Source organism: Crocodylus siamensis, chromosome 12 (genome assembly GCF_052110815.1).
Source record: "Crocodylus siamensis isolate JL-2025a chromosome 12, ASM5211081v1, whole genome shotgun sequence".
Taxonomy (NCBI): Eukaryota; Metazoa; Chordata; order Crocodylia; family Crocodylidae; genus Crocodylus; species Crocodylus siamensis.
Genome location: NC_143406.1, coordinates 24,793,131 through 24,819,337, shown reverse-complemented (window position 1 = coordinate 24,819,337; position 26,207 = coordinate 24,793,131). Strand labels below are relative to the sequence as shown.

The 26,207-nt window shown below is 45.8% G+C and overlaps 1 protein-coding gene across 3 annotated transcripts in view; it reads right to left on the bottom strand.

Moving 5' to 3' along the window:
• RAB11FIP3 (RAB11 family interacting protein 3) overlaps window positions 1–18,856 on the bottom strand; it is a 166,621-nt gene extending 147,765 nt beyond the window's left edge. For all 3 annotated transcript variants that reach the window (XM_090023283.1, XM_090023284.1, XM_090023285.1), the window contains exon 1: window positions 18,114–18,856. In XM_090023283.1, the coding sequence (XP_089879409.1) occupies window positions 18,114–18,704 (591 nt within the window). In that variant the 5' untranslated portion in view covers window positions 18,705–18,856. The remainder of the gene's footprint in view (window positions 1–18,113) is intronic.
• Window positions 18,857–26,207: the final 7,351 nt, after the last annotated feature.

Genomic DNA, 26,207 nt, shown 5'->3' with positions numbered 1-26,207 from the left:
CACCCCCACCCCCCTTACAACTTCTCCAAAACTCCTTAAATGGCAGGCTACTAGAGCAGGCAGATGGGCAGGCCCTCTATGGAGACTGGCCCAGGACTCCTGCAGGTAGGTCAAACTCAGCCAGGGGGATGGGATAGGGTCACTGGCAGGGAAGGGAAGGGGCAAGGGTCTGTGGCAGAGCTGCAGTCCGCTCCTAGCATGGCCCCACATTAACTGCCCTATGATCCCAGGCCTAACTCTAGATGCCCAGCCTATTCCCAGATGTCACTTCCCACACACCCATGGCCCTATCCCATCCACCTGGCCAAGTACACTTTGCTTGTGGAGGTCCCAGGCCAGTCTCCATGGAGACCCCCACCCTGCACTGTGGTGGTCATAGGGTAGACAGGCCCAAGTGCCCAGGCACCTGGGCTGGGTTTGGCAGCAGTGACTGGTGGTGGCAGCTGGAAGGAGCTGCTGCCGCTGGGGCTGCGAGGAGCAAGTCCAGCCGCCACACCGCCCCAGCCCTGCTGAGCACCAGGAGACAGTGGAACTGACTGCACATGCCACAGCCTAGGCTGCCCCCCACACTTGGGCCAGATGAGGCCAAAGGACCTGCCACAAGCCAGATAAAGTCCCTTAGCAAGCTAAATCTGGTCCATGGACCGTATTTTGCTGACCCCTGCTGAACGCTTCCAACCTCAGAGTAATTTTTCTTAAACAAAGAACATTTTAAAAAGCATAACTTGAACTCAACATTGCAGAACAAGCAATCATTCACAGACTGGACTGCATTACATAAAATCTTAGCAGAAACACTGGATTCTTATCCCTTTACCTGGGTTAGCTTTTATAACCCATAGAGGGATGCAGGGATTAACAAAGCAGTTAATCCTTTTAGATCTCTTCAACCTATTTTCTCTCCCCAATGCCCCCTCATTTCCTTCCCTTTTCACTATCCTTTTTATTTAAAGTAACCATGTTCCTTTCTGTTTACCTGCTCTCTGCAAGCCCATTCACAGCATCTGACAAACAAGAAAGCTCATACCTCCCTGAAGGAGTTAGTCTATAAAAAGGTACTACCCTGCCCTGCTTTACATCAATTAATTCAAACCTGAATATGCTTTTCTTTGGTTTAAACTTTTAAAAAGGAGACAAACTTACTCCTGCCAGCAGATTTCCTTCATATCACACAGGCCACCACCATCTTGATCCCAAAATTACAAGATTTCATGAAATGCAAAATAAAGAGGGACACAATCCAGGTAACAACTCTTACTTAGAGTGAAATGGAAAGCAAGAGTAGTAAAAAGGTGATAGAAGAAAGCTCACAACTCACAAAACTTGATTGCCAGCAGTGGTGGGAGAAAAAACGTTATTTGTGCAGGCTGAGGGCTGTTGCAGTGCCAGTGCATACTGGTGGCAGAGGAGCTCACAGGCAGGGGCACCGGGCACTGCAGGACAGCAGTGCTTCTTCTGTCACTGGCTTGCTGCAAAATTAGTTTGGGGAGGCTAAGCCCCATTAGCCCTGGTCTTCTGCCACTTATGTCCACTTTTTAGAAGTCGTATGTAACCAGAAAAGCCACCTCCTCATGTTCCAACAAACCATCCTAAATAGGAGATACATTTCTCATTATGACATACAAGCATCACAATAAACTAAACAGAGACATTTAAGAACTCCACTTCATTGAACAATATTAGTTTTGTGAGTGTGCCTGAGGGATTTGAAGGAAAGGATGCAGCTGGTTTTTTTATACATTGGATGCCAAGGATTTTGAAAGAACCACCAGATAAATGTTGGAAATTTTTTAATCCCTGATAGAAAAGCAATAGTTTGAAGTATATCATCATCTTCAAATCAGCAAGAGGGACACAAATTATTTAAGAGGCACCACCTAACAGCGAGAAAAAATTTTTTCCTTCCACTGTTATGCTGCACTGTCAGGCTGATTCTCTCTTGGGGAAAAATAAATAAACAAATGAAAACAATATGAACATGTACAAGCAACATCTACCCATATAAAATGCAGCCTACAGTCAATACAAAGTCATATTTACTCTCTTAAAATAAAGATGTTTCAAGGACACAAAAGGAATTTTATCCCATGACAATAAATGGGGAGATCGGTGGAAATCATAACGAGAGAGGAACATTATGCATAGAAGGGAATATTCTGAACAGAAGTAATGAATTTCACTTATCAACAGGGATCCTGGTTTCCCCAATTAAAACTCGCAAAGTCTCTGATAAAAATCCCCAAATCCACAATTAAAATTAAAAGGACCCTCACACTCCCCCTGCACAGCCTCCCCAGCCCTGCTGCTGCCCCTCACTCCCTACCCCACAACTCCCTGCCCCCCCAGCTCTGCTGGAGGGGGCCCCCAGCTGGCAGGGCTATGGGGCCAGGGATCTGGGTCTGTAGCCCCCTGCCCCTGGCAGGAGGCGGTAGCTCCTGCAGCTGAGTGGAGCCCGGCTCCCCACGCTGCTCATGCGGGGGACAACGACAACGAAACAGGGACTCATGCCCCACAGATCTGTGTGCAAGACGGGGGGTAGGATCGGGCTCCCTCCCCTGCTGCCCTCCCCCAAGGCCTCTGCAGCCCAGCAGGTGCAACTCAGCACTGCAGGGCAGAGCAGGGCCATGCAGGAAAGCTATTTGCAGCTGTGAGCTTCATGCTACTCTGGCAATGTATCCCCTGTATATGCAGCAGCAGAGGTGGTGGCACAAGTTCATGCCCCTTGCTGCTGCTGCAGGGGATGCGTTGCTGCAGGGGATGCGTTGCCAGGGCAGCACGGAGCTTGCAGCTGCAAGCAGTTTTCCTGTACAGCCCCGCAGCACCAGGTCACACCCCCCAGGCTGCAGAGACCCCAGGGGAGGGCGGCAAGATGGAGAGTCCAAGCCCCGCAGCCGATCCCACACACAGATCTGGGGGGCGCAGTTCGCCCCTGCCCCCCAGGAGTGCGTGCAGTGACAGGGAGCTGGCCTCACTTCCCCCGCAGCCCCATCCCATCCCCCACCAGGGCTCTGTGCCCACACATTGCAGCCCTGGGCCCCAAACCCCACACACCACCTGGCTGGTCAGCAGCCCCTGCCCTGCCTAACTCCCTCCCTATGGGGGCCTCAATCCCCTCCTCCCCCACCAGCCATATCTGCAGGAGCTGCTCTCCAGGCTGCCTGTGTACATGCACATCACATCCCCTACCACATCCCCCTCCTTCCACTCTCTCCCTGCAGGCTGCAACTCTGCCAGCCTGCAGAGGGCTCATTGCAGAACAGCAACATCCACAGGTTTCTCTGCTAAAATGGGAAACCTGTGTTTTTCTCTGGTAGAGGGGGGAAATCCGTGTTTTTCTCCGTTTCCCCATGGAAAATGGAAAACTTAAATCCCTGGTTATCAGTTACATTTAATTGATTTAGTTTTATGAAGACAAAAGCAACTTCAGAAGCAACCTTAACGTGCCTTAACTTGCAAAAACGAACAGTTTCTAATAGAAGAATGCAATTTCCTATGATTTTCTACTAAGATTATTCTTCTAGTGATTTTTTTGGGGGCAACAGTCAGAAAGACAAAAAAAATCCCAATAATATCTACCTTACAGTTTTTCTTAAAAAAGGAGTAACCCGTTAAAAACATATTTTAGACATAAGAGTGCTGCTAAAGATCTGTAAAAGACCTTAAAGGAGATAAACACCAAAGAGAACTTACTTCTCATGAAGGAAAATGAAAACCTAAAAGGTTGCTGATAGTTTTGAAACCAGCTAAGATTTTGGCAAGGTGAGTTTTTACACAATAGAAAGACTGCCTCAAAGAGTGTCTGGACTACATTAAATCAAGCACACCATACTACTTTCCTCAAGCTGTTCCAGAAGAACAAAGCAAAAACCACAAGCCTTGACTAATACTTAGAATGCTGAAATACAACAGTGTGCATCATTGTGATCATACCCAGTCACTTGACAAGATTACTAATGGAACTCCTAAATAAAAGGGAGTTCATATCTTGGATAGAAAGCTGCTGTTTAGTATTAGCAACTCAAGATGTAAGCTTTACTCATAATAATACTGAACATTTTCCCTTACAGCAGTGCTTCCAAAGACTTCCCATCTCTTCTCTTTAATATACATTTTGGCAAATACCATCACCACCAGATGAAGAAGCAAGCTTGAAACAGTGAACCAAATACTTATCTAATGGGTACACTAGAATTGCTATTGCTGTAGATACAATATCAAGACACTAAAGGCTTTCCCTTCCCAAAGGTAAGAAAGTTAGGCCTGGTTCTGCATAAGGCCAATAGCAGGTTTTGCTGCAGGCTTCTATGGATAAGAAGCAGTCCCTTGTAAAGCAGAGTAAATATACGAATACAATGTTCTCCCTTTCCTTCTCTCAAAGTTCAGTTAGTGCTATTCTAATTTAGAAAATAATTTTAAAAATGATACCATGTACACTTGTATTTGTTAGAATGAAACAATAGCAATCCAAGCATCTTCAGCTTACAAGCTCAAAGGTTATTTGCCTAAATTAACAAACCCTAAAATTAAATAAGAGACCTACAAATTAAGATGTTTGTTTCTTTAGCATATTGTCAAGCTCAAAAAAAAAAAAAGTCAGCAGGCCAAGTTATGCCATTATTGTTGATACTGGAATAGCACCAAGAGGTCACAACCAGATGGCAGCTTACCGTACTAGTATCATAAATGACAGTCCAGATCAGCCAAAACAGATTCACCGGTCCCCAAGGGAGGGGGATAAGATAATGTATCTGAAGGCCCTCCATGAACTTCAGGAGCCACAAAAGACTGGAGGATCTGAAGAGGCTTTGAGTCTAGCCCTGAGCTATGATGGGTCCACTGTGGTACCCTAGCACCTCACCTGTTAGCAAACATATCCTACATAAAAATCAGCGTTAGTTTGATAACTGTAAAATGCGATTAGTGACTTGGCCAAGGGCACACAGGAAGTTTGGCAGAGCCAAGAGCTGAACTCTGGTATTCCAGGTACTAAACAAGAGACTTAAAACACCAATCTTTCTTCCAAATGGAAGAAAGTTCTTTGTACATATCTCAGATGGGAAGATCTTTCTCTGCCTTTAAACTCCCTAGCCCAAGGGCTGAATTTATAACCTGGGTTGAAGAAGGCTGGGAAGGAAAGTTTCCTTGTTTGAATCTGATATCCAAAAGTTATTTAAAGAACTATTTTCCCCCTCAGGACCACCACCAAAGTTCAACACCACAACAGATTTAATCCAGTCTGGGCAAGCCATTTAGCCAATGGAACAGTAGCACAAATATAAATAAATCAAACCCAGATTGTTTTAGTACTATTCTACAGGCAAGATTGGTTTATGATACAATAATTCTTTGCCCACTTTGAATAAAGAGTCTTTTTAAGAATTATAAACCAACCACACACACTATACTCCAGGCCTAAAACATACATCCATTCTATAAGTGTAAATCTTCTAATAGGGTTTTTCATTTTAAAACGTGGCCATCTGATACAGAAACTTTGATTTTCAAATTTCATTTTCAGCTACCTTGCAACAAGCAGACAAGTTATATATATATATGTGAAGAAACAGAAGAGTATTTGGCCTTTGAGGTGCTTTTCCTGTCACAGGGGAGAGACAGACAGGTCCCGTGTCTCCTTGAGTTTCCCTAGCATGCAGTGTTTTATTAATAAAACAACAAAACAGCTTTCTAAAGGAAACAGACAAACAAGTCTAATCACTAGAGTAGGTTTTCCACCACACCTGTTGAATACTGGAGGGAAATTAAGGCTCAACCCCAATTCATTCATGTTAATGAAAGTTTTGTCATTGATTTTGATAGCACAGGGCTGGGCCTTTAGTCAACACAGTTATAAAGTTTCATTTCCCCTTTTATTTTTATCCAATACATATATGCCTTGTGCTCAGACAAAAAATTATGTTGGTCTGTCCAGAGGCAAGCTAAAGTGTGCATGTACACATATACTGAATATTGTTCTTATTGAAATTCTAACACCATTCTCAAAGAGCCACCACTAAAAGTCATTTAAATTGTTGAAAGTTGCTGCATTGGCAACTTACAGTTGGAAGCAATTTAGATAGTCTAAGATATTTGGTTTATAATGGGAGATTTCTAGAGGAAAACTTTTCACTCTAGTAACACAACCAGGACAAGGAGATCTCAGGATTCAAGGTCTTCCATAGATGTTTTGTTTTATACATTTCCCCAAAATCAGAGTGCTGGGATCCCAGATGGGTTGGTAGCTTAATACATCTCACAATAAGGGGGAAAAAAAAGTCAGAGAAAGATTACATATACATCAGTAGGGATCAAGAACCTCACTGCAAATTTGATTATACTGTAGAGTATGAGGTCAAGTTAAAAAAGATTCTTCCAGACTAAGAGAAGCCAGAGGACTTCAGACAAAAGTCGTTCTAAGGAAACAAACAAAACAAACCCAATGCAAGTCACAACTCAAGATCATTTCACAGAATAAAATGTGATACTGTAGTTTGGGGACAGACTTTTAAAACAAGCTAAACAGCAAGTACAAAGGACTATGATTTAGAGAACACAGTATGAACACACCCAAGTGTGATTTCACCATGAACACCGTGTCCAGTTCTTAGCATTGTGCACCAAGGCAGATATTGATATAAATTGGAGAGAGGTCAGAAGAGCAGCAAGAACAAATGAAATAGGCTGGAGAAATCAACATAGGAAGAAAAAAAATAAAGTTATATAAAATGCAAAGACCACCTAATGGGGAAAAGAGTGCTGTTCAACCTACACAAATATTTGTAAATATCAAGGGCAAACAGTAGTTTGTAGCAAGAGGATCAAACTAGGAGAGATGGAATTGAATGTAAAGGTTTTCATCGTGAAAACAAAACTGACAAGTAACTGGCTGTAAGCCACTTCCAAGACAGGAGGCCATATGTCTTAATCTAGTTTGTAAGTATCCCAAATAAAGATGCACAGGGTGATTTTTCATAGCTTTATGTAATATATTTACATAGATGCAAATGGCCTTTTCCATTTCCAATTACTCTCATTCTAAGATTAGAGGGAAGAACTCCCAATCAATCTTTTGGTTCAAAATTCATATAGAGGTACAAAAAAGTAACATCCTGGGTGTGTTCAACATCACATCTGGGTGCGTTCATAAATCCTAGTCCTCTGTACATGCTGTTCAGCTCGTTTTAAAAGTCTGTCCCCAAACTCATGAAGTCTGGCCCTTCACTCATGGACTGGGCACAGTATCATAACTAGGTGTGGGCAAGTAGGGTGCCAGGCCCAGGCACCAGCTTAAGGGGAGTGCCAGAATGGTGGCCTCTTGCAGAGGCTTTTCTGGTGTGATGCAGTAGCAGCAGCCAAGGTCTTTGAGTCCACAAGGTAGGTAAAACTGGCCACCCCAACCTCCCACTCCTGCTCTCTGGCACTTGCTTCCCGCACGCACTCCTGGCAGGGTTTTGTCATGGGTATAATACCTGTGAGTTATGCCTCTCTGGTGAAAAGCTCCTTGCGCCGGTTGGTGGGGCTCATTGAGATTTATTGCTGGCTCCAAGAACAGTAGGAAAGGACCTGGGAAAGATCCTGCTTATGGATCACTGGCTTCCAATGTGTCCCTGATCCACTTTCCCTGCTCCAATGGAAGCTGGTCACTGTATGCTTGTGCAAAGATTCAAGGAAATGCATATTAACTTCTGAAGAGCCGCATGTGGCTCCGGAGCTGCAGGTTGGCCACCCCTGCTCTAGGGGGCTGTCCTGCCTGACTCCATGGTGTAGGCTTAAGACAAACATGTGAGGAAGTTGGATGTTGGCACCTGGTGACAGCATACCACAAGTGGCTAAGACACTAACCTTAGCAGACCAGGAAGGCCCACGCAACCAAGAGGAAGAGCTGGACCAGGAATTCTTAAGTCAGCTCATGGAGGTAGTTAGGTCAAAGGACGTGGTCATCATGGGTGACCTGAACTTTCCAGACATCTGCTGGGAAGAGCAGTCAGCCAGGTCTGACCACTCATGTAGGTTCCTAGCCCAAATGCAGGACTTCCATCTAACCCAGGAGGTGCACAGCCCAACCAGGGGAGATGCCTTTTTGGACCTGGTGCTGGCCACGGGTGACAACCTGGTGAGGGGGCTGCAGGTGCTCGACCACCTGGGCGACAGGGATCATCACCTGCTGGAATTCACCATCCAGCGCAAGGTGGCAAAGGCCTACAGCAAGGCAGCATCTCTAGATTTCAGGAGGGCGGACTTCAATGAGCTAGAGGAGAATAGTCAGGGAGGCACTGAGGTCCTGGAGGGGAGGGGAGGGGAGGGGAGCCAGGTGTCCAAGAAGAGTGGTCGCTCCTTAAGGAGACGATCCTCCAAACCCAAAGGCAGGTAATCCCAACATAGATCAAGGGGAGCAGGAGGGCACAAAAGCCCCCATGGCTCACCAAAAGCATCCGGGAATGTCTCGAAGCTAAAAGGGAGGCGCACATCCAATGGAAGAGAGGGCCCATCACCAGGGACGATTATACCATGGTTGCTCAGGGATGCAGGGGGACAGTCAGGAAGGCCAAGGCAGAGGTGGAACTGGGACTAGCTTCCCCAATTAAGGACAACAAGAAGCCCTTTTTTAAATACACAGGGGGCAAAAAGAAGGTATTGGGTAATGTGGAGCCCCTGCAAGACACGCTAGGAAATTTGGTCGTCTCACCAGATGACAAAGCTAACCTATGTAACAACTTCTTTGCCTCCATTATCCTGAGCAGGGACCAGATCAGCCCCCAAACCGGGCCACCCTCAGGCCCCAGGGGAGGCACACCTAGGCCAACGGTCAGGGAGGATCTAGTCAGGGAACTTCTGGAGGGACTGGATGTATTCAAGTCAACTGGTCTGGACGATCTCCACCCCAGACTGCTGAGGGAATTGGCTGAGGCCATTGTGGGACCCCTGGCACGGCTTCATGAGCACTCATGGTACTCTGGTGTGGTGGAAGAGGGCCAATGTGGTTCCCATTGTCAAAAAAGGGAGGAAGGAAGACCCGGGAAACTATAGGCTAGTTAGTCTTACATCAATCCTGGGCAAGCTATTTGAGAGAATTACTCTGGCACATGTCCACGAGGGGCCAGCAGGGGAGATTATGCTTAGGGTCAACCAACATGAGTTCATTAGAGGCAGGTCCTCTCAGACCAACCTGGTGGCCTTTGGTGACCAGGTCACCAAATCCTTAGATGCAGGGGTAGCAGTGGACATAGTCTTCCTGGACTTTCAGAAGGCCTTCGATACTGTCTCTCACCCCATTCTCTTTAAGAAACTTGGGGACTGTGATGTTGACACCTACACAGTCAAATGGGTCACCAACTGGCTGGAGGGCCGCACCCAGAGAGTGGTGGTAGATGAGTCATTTTTGACCTGGAGGGATGTGGGCAGTGGGGTCCCCTAGGTCTTGATCCTCAGGCCTGCACTGTTTAACATCTTCATCAGCAACTTGGACGAGGGGGTAAAAAAACCACCCTGTTCAAAATTTGCTGATGACACTAAGATGTGGGGGGGATGTGGGCACGCTAGAAGGGAGGAATAGGCTGCAATCAGACCTAGACAGGTTACAGAGGTGTGCAGATGAGAATAGGCTGGGATTCAACACTGACAAGTGCAAGGTAATACACCTGGGGAGGAAGAACCAGCACCATACCTACAGGCTGGGGAACTCCCTTCTTACCAGTGCAGAGGCAGAAAAGGATCTTGCAGCCATCATTGATGCCAAGATGAAGTGGGCCGGCAGTGTGGGGACGCAGTCAGGAAGGCCAACTGCACCTTGTCATGCATCCACAGATGCATCTCGAGCACGTCCAAGGAGGTGATCCTCCCCCTCTATGCGGCACCGTTCAGGTCGCAGCTGGAGTACTGCATCCAGTTCTGGGCTCTGGACTTCAGGAGGGATGTGGGCAACATGGAGAGGGTCCAGAGGACGGCCACTCGCATGATCAGGGGGCAGCAGGGCAGGCCCTGTGAGGAGAGGCTACAGGACTTGAACCTGTTCAGCCTCCACAAGAGAAGGCTGAGGGGGGATCTAGTGGCCTGTTACAAACTAGTCAGAGGGGACCAGCAAGCACTGGGGGAGTCCCTGTTCCCCCAAGCACTCCCAGGAATGACTAGAAATAACGGTCACAAGCTGGCAGAGGGTAGATTCAGATTAGACATCAGGAGGCGCTACTTCACTGTCAGGGCAGCTAGGATCTAGAACCAACTTCTAAGTGAAGTGGTGCTGGCTCCTACCCTGGGGGTCTAAGACAAGGCTAGACAATCACCTTGCTGGGGTCATTTGGCCCCAGCACTCTTTCCTGCCATGGCAGGGGGTTGGACTTGATAATCTGCTCAGGTCCCTTCTGACCCTACAAACTAGTGATACCATAGTTTCAATTTTATTCTGGGAAATAATCCTGAGTTGCAATTTACATTGATTTCATAGACATTCAGGCTGGAAGGGACCCTGAAGGATCACTGAGTCCAGCCCCTGCCCCAGGGGCAGGAAGTCAGCTGGGGTCATAGGATCCCAGCAAGATAAACATCCAAACATGTCTTGAAGGCATTCAAAGTGGGTGCTTGAACCACCTCCAGCAGCAGTCTATTCCAGACCTTGGGGGCTCGGACAGTGAAGAAGTTCTTCCTTATGTCCAGCCTGAATCAGCTGCAGTGGAGTTTTGGACCATTTGATCTTGTCATCCCTTGGGGCGCTCTGGTGAACAGACGTTCCCCCAGATCCTGGTGAACAACCCTGATAAACTTATAGGCAGCCACCAGATCATCCCCGAGTCTGTGCTTTTCCAGGCTGAAGCATTCCATGGCTCTCAGCCTCTCTTCATAAGGTCTGTTTTCCTGACCTCTGATCATGCACGTGGCTCTCCTCTGCACCCTCTCAAGCTTCTCCACATCCTTTTTGAGTTGTGGAGCCCAAAACTGGGTACTCCAGCTGTGGCCTCACCAAGGCCGAATACAATGGGAGAATGACATCCCAGGATTTGCTTGAGAAGCATCTATGGATGCAAGCCAGCATTTTGCTTGCTTTACTAGCTGCAGCATCACACTGAAGGCTCATGTTCATCTCATGGTCAATCATGACCCCCAAGTCCCTTTCATCTGTAGTGCTAACCAGCGTAGCACTGCCAAGCCTATAAGCATGCTGCAGGTTTTTCCTCCCAAGGTGGAGAACCTTGCATTTTTCGGTGTTAAACACCATCACCAAGGCCGAATACAATGGGAGAATGACATCCCAGGATTTGCTTGAGAAGCATCTATGGATGCAAGCCAGCATTTTGCTCGCTTTACTAGCTGCAGCATCACACTGAAGGCTCATGTTCATCTCATGGTCAATCATGACCCCCAAGTCCCTTTCATCTGTAGTGCTAACCAGCGTAGCACTGCCAAGCCTATAAGCATGCTGCAGGTTTTTCCTCCCAAGGTGGAGAACCTTGCATTTTTCGGTGTTAAACACCATCACCAAGGCCGAATACAATGGGAGAATGACATCCCAGGATTTGCTTGAGAAGCATCTATGGATGCAAGCCAGCATTTTGCTCGCTTTACTAGCTGCAGCATCACACTGAAGGCTCATGTTCATCTCATGGTCAATCATGACCCCCAAGTCCCTTTCATCTGTAGTGCTAACCAGCGTAGCACTGCCAAGCCTATAAGGATGCTGCAGGTTTTTCCTCCCAAGGTGGAGAACCTTGCATTTTTCGGTGTTAAACACCATCAGGTTCTCATCCACCCATTTTCTGAGCCTGTCAAGGTCCACCTGGATCACCCTCCTGTCCTCAGGTGTGGATGCTTTACCCCAAAGTTTGGTGTCATCGGTGAACTTGGCCAGCCCGCTTCTGACACCAGTGTCTAGATCACTGATGAAGACATTAAGAAGTACAGGCCCTAGGACAGAGCCTTGAGGGACCCCACTGGTCCCAGCGCACCATGACAATTGACTTCTGTCAACCACCAACCTCTGGGTCCTACTGTGGAGCCAGTTTCCCAGCCAGCAGATTGTGGTAAGGGTTTGCTTGCCTGCTTCCGCAGAATGAGTTTTGTCTGAAGTCCTCTGGCTTCTCGTAGTCTGGAAGAAGCTTTAAACTTGACCTCATACTCTTTTTTCATACCTCAACATCTCAAATAAGTAGATAAGGTTCCTTCTTTCTCCTCTTTCTGCAGTAAGTTCCAAAACATTGTATAGCTGTTATCATTACATCTAGTACCTCTCTCCACTATGTATAGCAGGTTAAATTATTCCTTCCATATGTATACTGCCCAGCATGATGTCAATACATTTCATCTATCAATGCACTCACATAGCTATATCATGGTCTTGTCCTTTAGTTATCTTCTGTCTGCTCTTGTCTCAGTCTAGACCATCCTAAATTAAGGACAGATTATGAATCAAATAAGTGAATAAATAAAATTAAATTCTTGCTATCCTACTCCCCTTTTTCCAAGCCATTAAATAAAAGGATCAGACAAAATGCAGATCCATGGGGCAATTCACCAGCAGCACTTTGTCATTTGGAAAAGTAATGGTGTACTCCTATATTTGGTTTTAATTCTTGAAACATCTTCTAAGCTTTGGGAGCCCTTTACCTTTCACCCCACAACTACAATGTTCCTTTAACTGGTTTGCAAGGACATCACCAATGGCTAGCCTTAGACATAACTAACTACAACTTTTTTCTTTCCCAAACAGTGTTCCCTTTTATCTACTATTTACATGACATGAACAAAAAGTTCCAAGCTACTGTACAGATATTTTCTTTTTACAAGACAGACAGACACCCCAAAGTGGTTTCTCCCAATCCTTTCATATTTATCTAAGTCTGTTTTTTAAGCTCTTTTTTCTGTCAACTAATCTGGCACATAATGGTCAACTCAGTAGCCCCAAATCTGAAAGATCATCCTACCACTTCCAAGCCCCAGTTCTCTGGTACAGTAAGCAGCTCTTGTTAGATACTGCATGTTCTTGTTAGCCACTTCATCCTTAAAATTCCTTTAACTTATTGATAACCAACTGGTTCACATGGCTTGCTATTTTTAAAGTTAACAGTTTGTTCCACCACCACCATTTTTGGGGGAAAAACAGACACTTTCCTACCCTACCCTCTGGTGCAAGCTAATGCAAATAAATTACCAGTATTTCCTCTTCTCCGATAGATCTTTATCCTCTTGTTACTATTTCTCCCTGGTAATCCAACAGACCAATTAATTATCTGGCAAGCTTCCTACTTCTGTATTTAAACCTGTATGTTCATGTAGCCTTGCTTACTCCCTAAACTTCCTTCTCTCTCATCCAAACACTCCCCCACCCCACCTCCTGCAGTACCACCTGTGGCTGTTACAGATACTTAACTAACCTCCAGACAACAAATAATGTTACTCCCTCACTCCTGACTTAAAGAGAAAAAAAAAAAAAAGCACAAGCTTCCTTTTTCTTGTAAGGAAAAAGCCTCTAAAATCCCTCTTGCAAGTGTTAATGTGTTGAGGCCATTTTTGTGAGCATATTTCCTCCTACAAGGATATTGAACTTACTTCCATTATAGTTGCAGTAACTTGCTGATTCGATCATAAACACTCAACTAAGAAACAACAGAACCTACTGTTCCAAGGAGCAACTGTTTAAAAGTTATCAGGAGCAACATGCAGCAATACATTTTTTCACAATCTGCATATTAAAGTAAATCTCAGTTATGTCAGTAACCCTGAATATCACTCAGCCAGGTGAAACAAAGCATGACATTCAGATGATGCTGGAGGGCTGGCAAACTTAAGAGGAGCAAATTGTAAATGGGGCAAGTTTGGTATAGGATCATTAGACAGTCTGAACAAAGAACATGCATCTTGCCTCATGTTTAACACATGGCCTTCTTTTCAAAAGAAACTGGTACTGTGTAGGCTGGTGCACTGATCAGACTGAAATAAATCAGCGCTATATACTCCTGCAGAACTCTCCACCCCAAAGCACTTAACTGCCGTTAATGAACTAAGTCTCACACCATCCCTGTGATGTTGGTACGATTCCTAATGCGTAGACAGGAAAAGCAAGGTGCAGAAAAGGTTTTGAGAACTGAGCAGTCATACAGTTTTGTTCATCTTAAAAGCCACTGTTAGGAAATGCAAAACACATTTGCCTTACTTTCCATGACGTTTGCACATTCATTGGCTGTAACCTGTATGCTCTCATGTTCTATTTAATTGTATTGCTTGATATAGGAAGATACGCAGTTAAACAAGCTAGGCTTGTTGGCTTCCATTTTCATTGACACCCTGAGGACTACACAATACAACAAATATCCCTCAAATTGATTCTGTCAACTTTATAAATTAATAAGATTTTTTTTGTTATTGTGTCTATCAATTTTGTTAAACCTGCTAAAACATTTGAATAAGGGAACATCTCTACCAATTTGCAGGACTTCTCTGCAGACAGACAATTACAGGGGATCAAGGATTCTGAAGAGGGGGTGCAGATGGTATGGCACATCACACAAAATACATTTTTCTCCACCTAAAGACAAACTAGAAGCTTTACTAATATGCTATGGAGCTAGCACTATATTATTCAGTGAAGATGAAAGCAAAAAATATATATATTTACTTGAATGTGCACTAGTTTGCTACTCTATATATAAAAGTTTAAAAAAAGAAAACAAAGAAACAAACAAAAAAAACACACACATAAAACTAGGTAAAAATAGTCAGAAGATATTATCATTAGTTCTGTTGTCATTACAGTTATACGTACACATCTTATTCAGATTTATAAAACAAAATCTTGAGCATCTTGACAGTGCCTCCAATTCTTCACTGTCAGCCATTTCTGGATCAAGGAATGGGAATCACAGGATGTCACAAACAAGTTCCTTGTGACAAACCCACTCATCAACCTATTGGCTTTGAACTATAATGGCAAGAACAGTCCCTGCTAAACAGGTTCAGGACAGGCCAACGCCCCTGCACAGCCAACCTTCACTGCTGGGGCCTTAGGGCTAACCCACCGTGCACTTGTAGAGAGATGTAAAACAGTGCTGCACATAACCAAGGAGTGTCCCCTCTACAAACTAAGAGGCAAATTAATAACTTCAAGCAGAACTCAGTTAACGAGGAGGCAATTGCTTGGCTTCACAGATTTGCATTCGCTAAATAAATAACAAAATTAAGTCATTTCTACACCCGAGTTAAAAAAACTTAATTTGGTTTTGGTAATATTAACAGAAGACCTTATCCTCAGGAATGGCTAACATGGCAAAACTGCAGAAGAAAGGATCATTTGAATAGTGAAACATCAAGACAATGAAAAAAAAAAAAAAAAGAGATAAGAGGGTTAATTAACACCTGCCGAGGAGAAAGAGTGAGAGAGAACCACAAATCATGGCTCATTATCATGTCTCTGAAGTCAGCTGAATTAAAGGGGGAGGGGGACTTCAAGTTGCACCCCCTGGATCCAGCGTGGAGACAATACAGAGATCACTGATCAGGGAAGGTCCAGGGTCTTGACATTCTCCCTGCTTTCTTGTCAGTTTCAGCTGTTCATCATTTTAAGTAATTTCTTGACCCCAACCCCCTGCTACTAGATATTACAGAGATACTCATTATGACTAGTATTTAACATTATTTACAGATTCACCCTTCAAAATAAAAAAAACCATGATCACTGGAATTCCTCTGGGAAGCTGCCAAAGCCACTTACAAAGTGTTTTACTCAAAGAAAATTTAAATTCTCTATTTTGAGGCGAGGTGGGGTGGAAATGAAGGTGGTGAACAACAGCTTTCATTACAGTTCTTTGTTAACTTCCCCTAGGCTGTAGTTTTACTCCTCTTCAATGTTTACTCCTCTGTTTTCAATGTTATATGGAAAGACTCTAGCTTCCCCTTCCTTCAGATATGGATGAAGAGCAGTTGGAAGGAGTTCGCAATGGTTCTTTAGTAGCCCTTGCCCTCACCTTGGAAATAGTACCCTTGGAGAGACAGCTATTCCCAAAAAAGTCAATCGTGGAACTGAGAAGGGGGGATGGGAAATTAAGTCATCCTCCTGCCTTTGGGGTGAATGATTCTTTACAGCCCCCAAGGAATAAAGTAGCAGCGAGTTCATGGGATTTTCAAGTAGATGGCTTTCCTGGGAATGAGTTCTCAAATTTACAAAATCTGTATACAAGTATATTACTCATTTAATGATGTAATAAAAAGATGGCAAATTAAACTTCATGCACACCCTCTCCTAGAGCATCTCTCAGATTTAAGGAGTCTTCCCTGTGACTTGAAAGTTTAAAGGATATGTTGTTGGCTTGTTAGAAAAAGTATCAATAAGAGAGTGAGCAAGATTAATTTCTTATATTTTGAAATAAACCAAAAGTTCTCTCTGCCTGAAATGCACACACAAACTCAAGATAGTATTTGCCGTTTCATGACACTATGCCAGGTGCATACAGGGAACTGGCTGACTTGCCTCACTTAAGCTCTCAGCTCTGTTAAGATATACGCAGAGCCAAAAGCATGTTATTATTTGGAATACAGTTTGGGATTGTGATGGTATCAGTGCAAGCCAAGGTTGAAAAAGCAACTAATTTATTTTTGTCCTCTTCTACATAACGTCAGCCATTAGCTCTCTACATTTTGAGTCAGACCAGGTGGCATTGCCACATTTGAGCTGCTACAAGAGCATAAATTGAAATCCAAGCTTGCCATGGTACAATACAATGGAAGGCAAGAAAAAGAAGGTTATTTTAAAAAACTGAAAAAGAGAAAAATCATGCCCATCAGAAATGGAGTTACCTGATGCTTAGTAATCGCATGTATGGTCACATGTACAAGCAAAATAGTGACCATAAGCACAAAACATCTATGGTTTATAAATATTGTAATAGTGACCAACTGCTTAACATCTGCTTGATCTACATTATTTTATTTGCTTTGAAGAACACAGAAACCAATAAAAGCCAAGTGGAGTTCCCTTTTAAATGAATGGATAGGCTTTCCAACCAGCTAGTTTCCTCAACACACTGCAAGCTTTCAAACCAGCATAGGCCTTTGTGCCATTCAGTCTCTTTCAAACCCATAGATGTCTTTCATCTGAAGAGGCCTGGATAGGCCAAAAGCTTAAAATTACTCTATGGCACTAAGTTTGCTCAGGTTAACACTCTTTCAAAGACCGCTCACCCATATCTGGAGTACAGCTGCCAATTTTTCTTTTGTTTTAATCCTTTTTTTCAGCAATATTTCTTAAGACAACACACACGCACTTGACAATTTTCATTATTTTGATGTTCAAGGGACCTAGAATAAGATGCCAACTTATCCAAGCCTCACCTTAAGAGGGTCTTTACCCAAATACTTAGCCTAGGTGACTGGTCTAATAGAAAGGTTAACCTAAGCAAGCAAAGGCATCCAAAATATAAAAGGCTGATTTCATGGAGGAAGATGTTGCCAAATTGACTTTCAGAGAGTAGGGAGCTTCCCCACCTGGTCACAGATGCACACACCCTTCTTCAGCTGTAGAACTGCTAAGGAAGCTGTCTTTTCACCATTCAGGCCCGTGTCCCCATGTTACCAGTGCTCAGCAACTCTTTATCCCATTAGGCTGGAACATGACATGAGTCAAGCCAACAGGAACAGGTGCAAAACATGAAGGGCCAATGAACCCAAGAAAACCGCAAATGGGGTTAGGGTTCTAGAAGTCTGCCTTTGATATCCTGGTTTTTAAACCTTGCTTTAAATTGACACATTTTAAACATTCGTTTAATTTCTGCCACTTAGGCAGGAAAGCAAACTGTCTTCCTTGCATCTAAAAATTACATGAAATTAGAACAGCATGTAGTTTTACACACCATGCCACAGACCAGGACAACAGAAGGAGTGTAACAGTGCCAGGTCCCTTTTGTCACTCTGTGGTGCCCATCCCAAAGCAAAAGCAGCAATGGTGATCAAAGTCAATGGGAGTGCTGCCCACCTGGGGCCCCCCACTCCCAGTTAAGTAGTGGGTGCTCAGGATATCTTGCTGTCATAATGAAACAATGTTATCTGAACACCAGAACCAGCACCCCAGAGCCCCACAGGCACCTCCACAGGTCCCTCGCGCCAGCCGCGCTCAAATCCAGAGGCCCGGCCTAGGTTACCTGCTCTGCGCCATAGACTGTGGCAAACTGAACGAATTCCTCTATCCGGACAAAGCCGTCCCCATCTCGGTCCAGGGCATCGAAGACGGCTCGCAGGCGAGGCCCCTCCTCAGGGCAGGCCGGGGTCTCGCCGGGGGTCCGCTCGGGCTGGCAGGCGGCGCGCGGGGGCAGCGGGTCCATGTCGCCGCCCGGCCGGGGGCCGTGGCCGGGGTCCTGTGCGCTCGGAGGCGGCCGGCGGCCCGGGGCCGGGCTCCACGGGGGCGCAGGCGGGAGGCGTCCGCCCGGGGGCTCCGGGCTCCCTTGGCCTCCTCCCTGCTCGGGCCCCTCCGGGCTCTGGGGCGCCGGGGCCGGGCGCGGGAGCTGCGGGAGCTGCTGCTGCCGCCCCGCGACCGGGGCCGAGTCCGAGCCGCTGCCGGGCCGGGCGCGCTCATCACAGCCGCGGGCCGCATCCGCCGGCGCTCCCGGGCCGCCCATTGGCTCCGCGCGGGGGCCGCGCCCGGCGGGACTGGCGGGGGCCGGGGCCGGCGGCACCTGCTCCCCCGGCTCCAGCGGGGCCCGCGCCGCAGGCGTCAGGAGCGGGTCCGGCTCCATGGGCCCGGGCCCCGGCCCCCCCGCTCCGCCGGGCTCGGGCGCCCTCAGCGGCTACTGCGGCCCGGGCCACGCGGGGCCGAGCGGGAGCGGGCGCAGGGCGCGGGCGCTGCCGGCCCTTGCGCAGCTGAGGAGCCGCCTGGGGAGCGGGGCCGGGGCGCGGCGGCGCTGCCATGTCCCGCACCCATCGCCATCGCCGCCGCCGCCGCCGCCGCCCTCACATCCCGCCGGGCCGGGCGATGCCGCTGCTGGGGGAGGGTGCTGCTGCCGCGGGGCTCGGCGAGGGGGGTCACCCGCCCCGGCTCCGGCTCTGCTGCGCTGCGACTCCTCCCGCCGGCAGGGAGGGCTTTGTCCGCGCGGCGCAGGCTCCTCCCGTCGCTGTCGCCTGGCGCAGCCCGTGCCGGGGCCGGGAGCGCACGGGGCGGGCACGCGCACAGGACGTGTCCCGGGGGGACGGGGACGGGGACGGGGACGGGGACGGGGACCGCCCGGTCCGGCCCGGCCCGCGCTGATGCGGATGCAGCGGCGCCCAGACCCGAGCGACCTGCGGTGACGTCACCGCCCGCGGCCCAGCTGAGGGCGCCAGACTCGCCCCCGCCCCCCTCAGGGCCGGGGACTCCTCCTCGCCGCGCTGCGCACGGGCAGGAGCCAGGCAGAGTCGGCTCCCTTCAAAGGAGCAAGGCCATCGTAATCACTGGGCACGACTCCACGGGCATTAATGCGTTTTAGTTAACTCGCATCAAATCTAGTACCTCTGGGCACCTGGGCCATTTGTACAGCGCCAGGGGCTTTTAAAAGCACAGTTGTATGAACGGTGAAATGCGCATCAGCAGAGAAAATGGCAGCTTTTGAACTAAAGCGCACTGCTGCCATTTTCTGCACTCTGACAAGCATTTCGCCACTTACACAACTGCATGCAACAGCATAGTCCGTGTCAGCTCAATTAAGTGTGCTCCAACCCACCAGATCTCTGATGCATGGCAGGACAAAAGGGCATGGGTATAAATGCCCGTGAACCCCAGCCATGCCCTGGAATTACACCATGTTGGCACAGACTCAATCAAGCATAGTCATTACCCATTACAGCAGCCTGGTGCATCTGGGGTATCAGCAACCCGGCTTAAAAATGGTGGCAGGGTGGTAGAACTAAAGCTTGCTGAACGAGCTTTAGTTCAAAGCACCCCGCCACCATATTCCAGCATGGGGTACACTGATACACCTGATGCTCAGGGGCTTTTAATTGGCACTGCTCATGAATTAAAGTGCATATACCCCGTGCCTCCCACAGCATGTGTAAAAATGCCCCTTTTTTAGTGACACTTTAATGCACATTAAAATAGGCTAATGTGCATTAAAGCACACATGTAGATGCATCCACTGAGATGCAATTCCTTGAGAGATGGGGAGTGAGCATAGATAGCCACCTCCTGGAAGCTGGATGGGACCTCCCTGCAGCAATGCTGCTACCTGGATCCTAAGAGGAGTTAGGGGTGCAGAACTCTCTATACTTTAAATGCTGGAGGCTGCAAGTAAGAGAGGAACAGTGGAAAAAAACCCAATTCACTCCCTCCTCCTTTCAGCATCTACTCCGTGCCACACTGACGCAGGACATTTCATAGATTTCATAGATTTCATAGACATTAGGGCTGGAAGGGACCTCGGGAGATCATCGAGTCCAGCCCCCTGCCCAAAGGGCAGGAAGTCAGCTGGGGTCATAGGATCCCAGCAAGATAAGCATCCAATTTACTCTTGAAGGTGTTCAGTGTAGGTGCTTGAACCACCTCCGCTGGCAGACTGTTCCAGACCTTGGGGGCTCGGACAGTAAAGAAATTCTTTCTTATGTCCAGCCTGAAACGGTCTTGCAGGAGTTTGTGACCGTTCGACCTCGTCATCCCATGGAGCGCTCTGGTGAACAAACGTTCCCCCAGATCCTGGTGGTCACCCCGATAAACTTATAGGTGGCCATCAGATCACCCCTGAGCCTACGCTTTTCCAGGCTAAAGAGTCCCATGCCTCTCAGCCTGTCATCGTAAGATCTGTTTTCCTGCCCTCTGATCATGCGCGTGGCTCTCCTCTGGACCTTCTCAAGCTTCTCCACATCCTTTTTGAATTGTGGAGCCCAAAACTGGACACAGTACTCCAGCTGTGGCCTCACCAAGGCCGAGTACAAGGGGAGAATGACATCCCGGGATTTGCTCGAGAAGCATCTATGGATGCAAGCCAGCATTTTGGTCGCTTTATTAGCCGCAGCATCGCATTGCAGGCTCACGTTCATCTTGTGGTCAATAATGGGACAGGATGGACCTGTGGTCTGGCCCAGTCAATGGCGGTTCTTAAATACTTCTAACAAAGTTAAAATATTAACTTGGTATTTGTTAAATTTTAAAGTGAAGCTTCATTTTGCTCATAAGAGGCAAGAATTTCTTAGGGTGATCTCTTTTCCTGGACTAACTGCATAGTTGGCATAGAGTTAAACAAGATTTCTAATGCAAGACCTCCTTCTTCGGGTCAAGAGCACATCCTGCACTGAGAAAAAGTTGTCTTAAGCAGTTGTCCCAATAAAAGACCATCCAAGGAAATCCTTGCCTCTCACATAATTCCTGGACAATCACAGCTACAAGATTCTAACACAACTGATTCTTATTTAGGAATTCAAGCATCAGAGCAATATTGACAAATCAACTTTCCTTAATAGCAAAATAAGGGCTCATATATCACTCCTTCTACTGACAGACTTATAGTAGGGCTCTCACATTTGGGCTCCCTAGGGACATGCAACATTTTCAATACTGCTATATGGGAGACCATGGGCAAATCTAGGATATAGTGAGGTGCATCATCATATATAACATGACACATACTTTTTCTTCAGGTAAAAAGAAACAGGAAGCTTTGCGAATACACTGGGACCTAAGGCTGTATTATTCAGGTCGAGATTGATGCAAAAAACACACAACTTCATTGGAATGAGTTAAAAACGGTCTGCAAAATGGTAAAATAGGAGCTACATTACCAGGAGCAGCTAATAGATTGCAAAAGAAAAGTTAGCTTAATTAGTGGAACATCAAGACCATTCAAAAGGAAAGAGGGTTATTAGCACCTGTGGAATGAAGAGTTCAGAAAGAATCGGGTAGATTACAATGAGCCATTAACTCAGTTGACACCCTCACTGCTGCCTGCATAGAAATGCTGCTACCACTGCAGTCAGTCGGTTTTAAACGTTGGGTACAGCAGCAGTCAAAGCGGGGTAAACTGTGCACCCCACCTGGATCTGCCTCTGGGGGAAATTTCTACCTAGAACCCAACTAAAAGGGAGTATGGATGATGTCAAGAACCATTGGCCTGAAGTCAACACTTATCTCAGTGCTCAAGTATGTTATCACTAATGTAAAGACTGAAAATAGACAATATAGTATTATTTTGTTGGTGAAATATTTATATTACAGTAGACTTAATGCCCAGTTTTTTATTCCTTATCATCTCAAATAACAATAAATATTACTGTGATAAGGATTAAAGAACTGAGCAAATATGTCCATTGTACATAAATATTTTATCAGCAAAATAATAGAGTATTTTCAACATTGCTTGAGTTCATCTTGGCCATATATGAATTATTTGGCAAAATTAATGACAAAGAATTATTGTAAAGATATTTTGTATTAATAAGTGTTCTGTTAATGCATGGTAATAATTCATAAATTCATGCAGAATTCATAAAGTGAATAACATTTGCAAATAACATTGCATTTGTGCAGCTCCCAGGCAAGCAAGGATCTCAAACATCAAATTTCATGACAGGCAGTAAGTTACCTGTTGTTTTCAGTGTCATCAGGGTGACAATCTACATAATGTCCTTATAAGGTGGATCATTTCTGTTATTTCCATCCTATATAGGGCTGAATGTGCATAACAGAAGAAAGCACACTTTTCATCTGGGAGTCCATTTCCATAGGCAAAAATATAGTTTACTATGAATTATTGTATTTAAACAATTTATTAATAGGTTTAATCTACAATCCTGCAAATACTGAGGTATGTGAGTAACTCTACAGAGGGGTACTTCTCATGGCATTCATTTCAACTGTTGATATGGGCAAAGTAACACATGCACCTAAGAGCATCACTACCTGGGAATGTTACATTACTATATGCTAAAGCGCATATTTAAAGCACTACAGTTATATTGGTATAATTCCCAATATGGACACACTGGGTGCATCTACATGTGCACTTTACTGCAGAGTAGACTAATTATCTGTGCAGTAAAGCATCACTGTCTACACATGTGCTGGTATTAAGGCACAGAAAACTAATCAACTGTATTGTCAGGGATAGTAATGTCTTACGCCAGGGTAATTTACTGTGCTGCAAAGCACTTGTAAATACTGACCACAGGCATCAATTGCACCTGATTGGCCCAGCCAGCTGAGGGCCAGCTCCATCCTGACTCGCTGCTGTCCCATGCACACATGTAGATGCTGTGTCTGGGAACAGTTTATCCAGCTCAAACTCCTCCAGAGTTTATTGCTTTGCATTAATTGTATATGGAGATGCACTCAGTCATGCCAGTTTAGTTTCTAGTGATGTCACTTTTGAAGAGTTTAAATTAAGCTGGAAAAAAAGCCACTTGTACCATCATAAATGTGTAAACATGGGTATTTAAATCAGGATAACTAGTAACATTCCTTATGTAGATAACTCCCCACTGCTTGCTGAATCATTACTTTATATTGAAGTGGGATCTAAAGGCTTCAGTCATGATTCCAGCCCTGTTGCGCAAGGTTACACGTTCTCTGTGACTCCACAGACATTTCACTTGGCCTCAGTTTCCTAAGTTTTGTGAACATATCCAATACACACCAGTGAGTACAGATGTTTAATGCAGCATTTGCTAAATCGTTCCTATGTTAGTAACCTAATAGCTATCTCTGCAGCAACTAGAAAATATTAAGATATTAGTGCATTACTTGTTCATTTATTCATGAGTCAGTTACTCATGCTGGCCTGGATTATAGAATGTTATGTATAATTTATGATAAAATCCTTGAGGGAGATTAGCCTGCTTCCTGGTTTTAATGCTGAGTTAGGGAAGTTAGTAATAATAAAATTTGATTTAGAGTTGTAAACACCTACACAACTGCATGTAGACATTTCAGCCATTGCTTTTAAAATGGACCCACAAGCATTAACATAAAGAAAACTGACAGAGAGAGATGTCAAAAAGTATCCAGTACCTTGTTTGACATATTCTTGGCCTAATTATGACCTCTCTTACACCTGTGTAACTTCTACTAGCACAGGATTCTCCAGATCATTTAGGGGATACGGCAGCCTTGTTGCTCCCCACTTTCAGGTGACCTGGCAGGTGCAGCAGCTGGGGACTTGAAGTCCCTGAATCAGGTAAGAATTTCCTCCTCTCACTTCCTTCCTGTGTCCATCTGCATGTCCTGTCTTCTCTACTTCTGTTCCCCCCATCCCCTGCCTGCTGTCACCATGGTCCCCACTATCTCTGACTGCCCTGAGGGTGGAGAGTTTCTCCAGAGCTTCTCCTGCCCTACACCAGCTAGGTTCATGGGGAGCTGGGCTCAAATGGGACAGTGGCAGCACTGGCAGGTAGTTTGCTCCCCTGTACCCAATCCTTTGGGTGTTCCCTAACAGTCTGGAAGCAGGTACATGGAAGGGAAACCTGCTTCCCTGTGCCCCTGCTATCCCAGGCTGAGCCCAGCACCCTGTACACCCTGGCTGGTGAAGAGCAGGAGCACCTCTAGAACTCCCTCCATCTCCAGGGGAGCCAGAGACAGCATATATAACAGCGGTGGTGAGTCGTGGGGAATAGGAGAGGCGGGAAGGTGTCACTGAGCGCAGATGGGGAGAGAAGGGGGTGCCAAGAAGGGAGAAGGTTCTTACCTAATTCAGAGACTTAAAAAATGTCCCCAGCTGCTTCTCCCATGGCATGGTCTCCCCACCCCAGTGTAGAGGGGAGAGAAGCTGAGAGCAGGTGTGCAGCAAATTATGCAGCACCAGCCCCTGCTTCCACACACTCTTTACCAAATCCTGGATTCTCACCTAGTTTTGGGGTGGCTCTTCTCCCATTGAACTTCCTTACTTATTTTATTGGGAGCAAAGTTCATCTCTTGTCTGTTTTTTTAATTTTATAGTCAGCTCCAGTAAATCAAGTGAAAAGTGACTTCTTTGTGCCTGCCACTTGCCTGCAGCCACGTCATCCAATAGCTATGATCTTGTCAGTTCTAACACTCTTGGTTCAGTCAAGCCAGTTCTACATCTGAAGGGGAGGCTTTTGAAGAAAATCCAGGCTACTGCAGGAAGTGGTGAGGCAGATTCTATAGTAGGTACCATTTTCCCTAAATAAATATCCTGGTCAGTTCTGGCTATTAAACATGTAGTAAGAATTTTTCTTGACTTCCCATCCTAAAAGAAATTTCTTTTGTAAAAGTATTAATTCAAAATGGCTACTACATTCATGCCCAGAACTGGCTACATTTCACTAATGGCCAACATGAATCCTATCTCATCCGGCATACAAGGTTTTCTAAGAAGATAAAATATTAGTATGGGGTTATACTCAAGATTTACTGGGAAACTTACACTTTATTTATAAATATAAACTAGGCACAAGCTGGTCAGTCTTCATGTGTTGCATGCTACAGGGGAATCAGTGAGTTGCTTCATATATCTCCTCAGAATCTGAAGCTTTCATTTTTTGTTAAATGATGTTTCTAGCCCTCTTGGTTTCAAATATAATCTTAAAAATATGGATGGCCTGTAAACAAGACAGTATGGTTGAAAGGTGTGAACTGACTCTACTCATCTCAATGGTGCTTTGACTCAAAAGCTTAATTAATGGAATGTGTGCCAAACTGCTAAGTTATTCACTGCTGATCATTTGTGCAGAAATATCTGGTTAATGTGTCGGACCACCGCTCCCTGGAATCTTCTTGCAGTATTTTGTTGCAGTGGCCATAATTTTACAAGACTGAAGCAATTGTATGTGTTGTGCCAGCCAAGCATCATTTGCTTGAATGAGTGCAAGTCTTTGCACTTTCCTTGAACTACAGCTAGTTGCCTAGAATTGCAACTTAAGATGGTATGTCCTGGCACCAAGATTCAGGTTTCTCCTATGTGAAATAAACACTGATGTGGAAGCAAAAGGGTTGGGTTTCTTAAACCTAGAGGTTGGGGAGAATGCAAATTAGTCATCCACCCATCTTACCTAACAATAGTGGTTACATTTGCCAACATAATCACACACTCATGTCAAGCGGGATTCAATTTTCCCTACTCTACAGACTATGCTGACCTGTAAACCTTGCACTTGAGCATTTAAATTTCCTGCCAACCCTCCTCCGGTGTAAGATTGCTCAATACCTAAGCACAGGATGAAGGACAGGTTGGCAAAACAGTTTTGCATAGTTTGTTGCAGTTTTGCTCCTCTCAACCACTGCTGCTAGCACAGGTTGCCTCATGAGTTAACTTTTCTCTTGT